This window comes from Plectropomus leopardus, unplaced genomic scaffold (genome assembly GCF_008729295.1).
Source record: "Plectropomus leopardus isolate mb unplaced genomic scaffold, YSFRI_Pleo_2.0 unplaced_scaffold13331, whole genome shotgun sequence".
NCBI lineage: Eukaryota > Metazoa > Chordata > Actinopteri > Perciformes > Serranidae > Plectropomus > Plectropomus leopardus.
In genome coordinates, this window is record NW_024614205.1 from 1 (window position 1) to 3,357 (window position 3,357).

At 41.8% G+C, this 3,357-nt stretch overlaps 1 protein-coding gene across 1 annotated transcript; it reads left to right on the forward strand.

Annotated features, from left to right (window-relative positions):
* Positions 1 to 293: 293 nt before the first annotated feature.
* On the forward strand, positions 294 to 2,290 carry LOC121963941 (ras-related and estrogen-regulated growth inhibitor-like protein). The gene is made up of 2 exons (XM_042514179.1): positions 294 to 469; positions 1,441 to 2,290. The coding sequence occupies exons 1-2, from the start codon at positions 294 to 296 to the stop codon at positions 1,724 to 1,726; spliced, it is 462 nt and encodes a 153-aa protein (XP_042370113.1). The 3' UTR covers positions 1,727 to 2,290.
* Positions 2,291 to 3,357: the final 1,067 nt, after the last annotated feature.

Consider the following 3,357-nt stretch of genomic DNA (forward strand, 5'->3'; position numbering starts at 1 on the left):
ATTATAACATATTTATATTTTATACAAATACACACACACATGCATCTTTGAAAACAGTGATTTTTGCACCTCTTTTTGAACTGCAATTTGTGGCGCATTTTTGAACAAAGCTTTAAAGACTTGTGAAAAGCATTGAAAGAAGTAAAGTGATGGTGCTCCAGGATTCAAAGGGTTAATGATGTGTTTTCAGGGACAGACAGTGAGCCAGACTGGCTTTCACATCAACTTTTGAACTGCACTGTATTGGAACTGGTTGATTTTACATAGTTATTTTAACATTTCTGTTTTACATGATGTCAATTTTCTGCTTATTTTTTCAGGCCTGTGAGGGTAAGACTTCTGTAAACGACCAGATCCACTGGGCTGATGGATTCATTGTGGTCTACGACATCAGTGACCGCTCCTCCTTCCTCACTGCCAAAGCCATAGTGCACCTGATCAGAGAGCTCCAGCTGGGCTCTGCCAAAAGGTACCGGCTGAGTGCAACAATGAGGGGAACTGTGTGCATGGAAAGCCATGCACACAGTTCCCCTGTCTATGCCTGCTGCTTATTTCCTTTGCCATGGTACTCGCCCTTCATACCAACATTTAGCAACTGTACATCAGCTGAGTGTGATGGCCTGTGAATTCAAACGTTAACTTCAAGCATTGCTCTATGAATGTGTTTAGAATTATAGTACAACTTATAGCTGACTTGAAGTTATTTCAATCATTTCAAAAATATAAAATCAATCCAGTGTCCTCTAAAACGTCTAAATTGAATAAAAATGAAGCAAAATCAGCCCAACTGCAGTGGAAATATGCAGATTTCTGGTATTGAAATATGAAAAATATCAGAATTGGATTCAGCATCCTCAAAATACCCCAATACCACCCAGATAATGTCCAAATTGGCCAAGCTGTTGCTGAAATATTATCAATATATGTGACTATACCAATTTATGCAAATTATAAAAATTGCCCAGCATATGCAAGTTAGCATTGGTGTTTCATAATGTTGGGGACCTGCATTTTATATTTATAACATAAAACTTTGGGGTCACTCAATATTTCCAAGGTGTCTTTGCTGGCAATTAGACTATTTAAGGACATATCTCAGATTTTAGGACATTTCTATGATTTTGGGACATTTAGATTTTAACACGTTTCTTGGATTTTAGCATGTTTCTCTGATTTTAAGACAATTCAAGGATTTTAGGACTTTTCTAGGATTTTAGGGCATTTGTCTGATTTTAAGGACGTTCTAGGATTTAGGACGTTCCTAGAATTGAAGCATGTTTCTATGATTTTACCTTATTGTGAATTAAAAAAGGGTTGGCGGGGGGGCAGATTTGGCCCGTGGGCCTTAAGTAAAGTATCAGCAATGTAAAAAGAACCAGTGAAAGCCACAACATTTCCTGAAGTAAGAGTGGTTCAGTGATTGTGTGATCTTTCCTGCAGGAGCGCAGACTCACTCATCTTCCTGGTGGGCAACAAACAGGACCTGTGCCACATGAGGGAGGTGCGGCGTGAGGAGGGTCAGTGTCTGGCTGCTGAGTCTCACTGCCAGTTCTATGAACTGTCGGCGGCTGAGCATCACCAGGAGGTGGCGCTCATATTCTTCAAGATGGTGCAAAGCGCTAGCCTGGGCAGCAAGGCCAAGGATCGAAGGAGACGCCCCAGCGGCTCCAAGTCCATGGCCAAACTCATCAACAACGTCTTCGGCAAGAGGAGGAAATCAGTGTGAAGGACAGCTGTCGGTCGAGACTGGACCAGAGGACTGAACGCATCCTGTGGCTTGACTTCCTGTCTGTGATCGCTGTTGCTGTCAGTTGAGCTGATGTCTGTAGAAAGAGAGGCGTTAGTGTGTGAGTGTAATATAACAGTAGCACAGAGCATGTACCGTCTGAGCCTGCTGTCTGCTTACTTCAATTCATGCATTTGCTCTCAAATTTACAAATAAATGGAACTAAATGCCCCGTAAACTCATTTAGATCACATCCTCGGCCATATCAGGTAGATATTTAAGATGTTTGTGAGTTGAGAGCAGCAGTCAGACAACAAATGATACCTCAGATCAGCAGTCAGTGAAAAGTAAAGACTCTGAGATGTGAGCAACAAAAAACAGATGGCAACATGTAAAAGATTCAGCTCAGAAATAACATATGATAGTTACTGTGTCACAGAAATAACAAAGCAACACACACCTGCTCACTCTGTCTGGAAGTGAGAAATAAACATTTAAAGAGAATTTGGCTCTGTACATTTCCTAAAAGATAATGTGTTTAAAAACTGTAAATGATATTAAAAGGTTGCATCATGACAGGACATGCTTTTTGCGTTTCTCTGTGGGAAGGGAGTGTAAGAACAGGTGATTGTGTTCATGGAAAAGTGCAAAATAAGGTGACTAGCTTTGGGAAGGGGCGTGTAAAAAGTGAGAGGGCTTGGAGGTTAGGGGGCTGTCTACTCACCCGGGTTTCCCGCTCATTTTCAGCGGCGTCTCATCGTCAAATTCAGTCAGAATTGGAGAACTGTCATCTGGGAGGAGCTGCTGGACAGGTGGGCTCTGTTCCTTCAGTTTGGCTTTAGCCTGCTAACAAACAGACATCATTAAAAACCAAACTGCTTGGCCATGAACGTGAAGTCATAAACTTCTGACATCTTCCAACATCTACCATTTGACAGTATTTCAAAGTTCCACATGTAGTATGTGTATGTAGTAGATGTTTTGATTACATTTGGCATATTCTTCACCAAAAAACGTTTTGCATTGCGTTACTCGCACGTATTCAGCCGCTGGAGTATTTTTGGAGCAGTTTGCAACATGGGAATATTCACACTTAACAGCTGTGGCTTTGCTTTAGTTAGCTGGGAAAGTTGCAGCTGAAAGTTAACATGGTTTGTAGTGAAATACAACAGAAAGCTAGATGGACACACAGTGTCTCCGTGCCTGGGGACACAGTGAACCAAGACTGTTATTTATCAGACTGTCACGGCAGCACATTACACGCTCTCCACTGTTTACTTTCCACGATAAAAGACCCAACTTACTACTCAGAGAACTTTGCTGAGAAGCAAATAGCCCACACAAGAGACACTGAGCCCCTCAGGTTCTTATTTGTCCCGTCTCTGTACAGTCTAGATGCTCAGTGAAGTTTAGTGTTTCCACAGACAGCAACATGGTTTATCCTCCATTTCTGGATCACAGTATCATCAGGAATATCTCAACTAGATCTTAACCACGATAGGTGATCGCAACACAGTGTCACACGAAATTCTTGCTCAAGTTGAAAAATTTCAGGTTGTGTGATTGAGGTGAAACACGTTTTCGCCTCCAACACATCCATCGTGCCACCGGCCGTGAATTTGAATCTATGC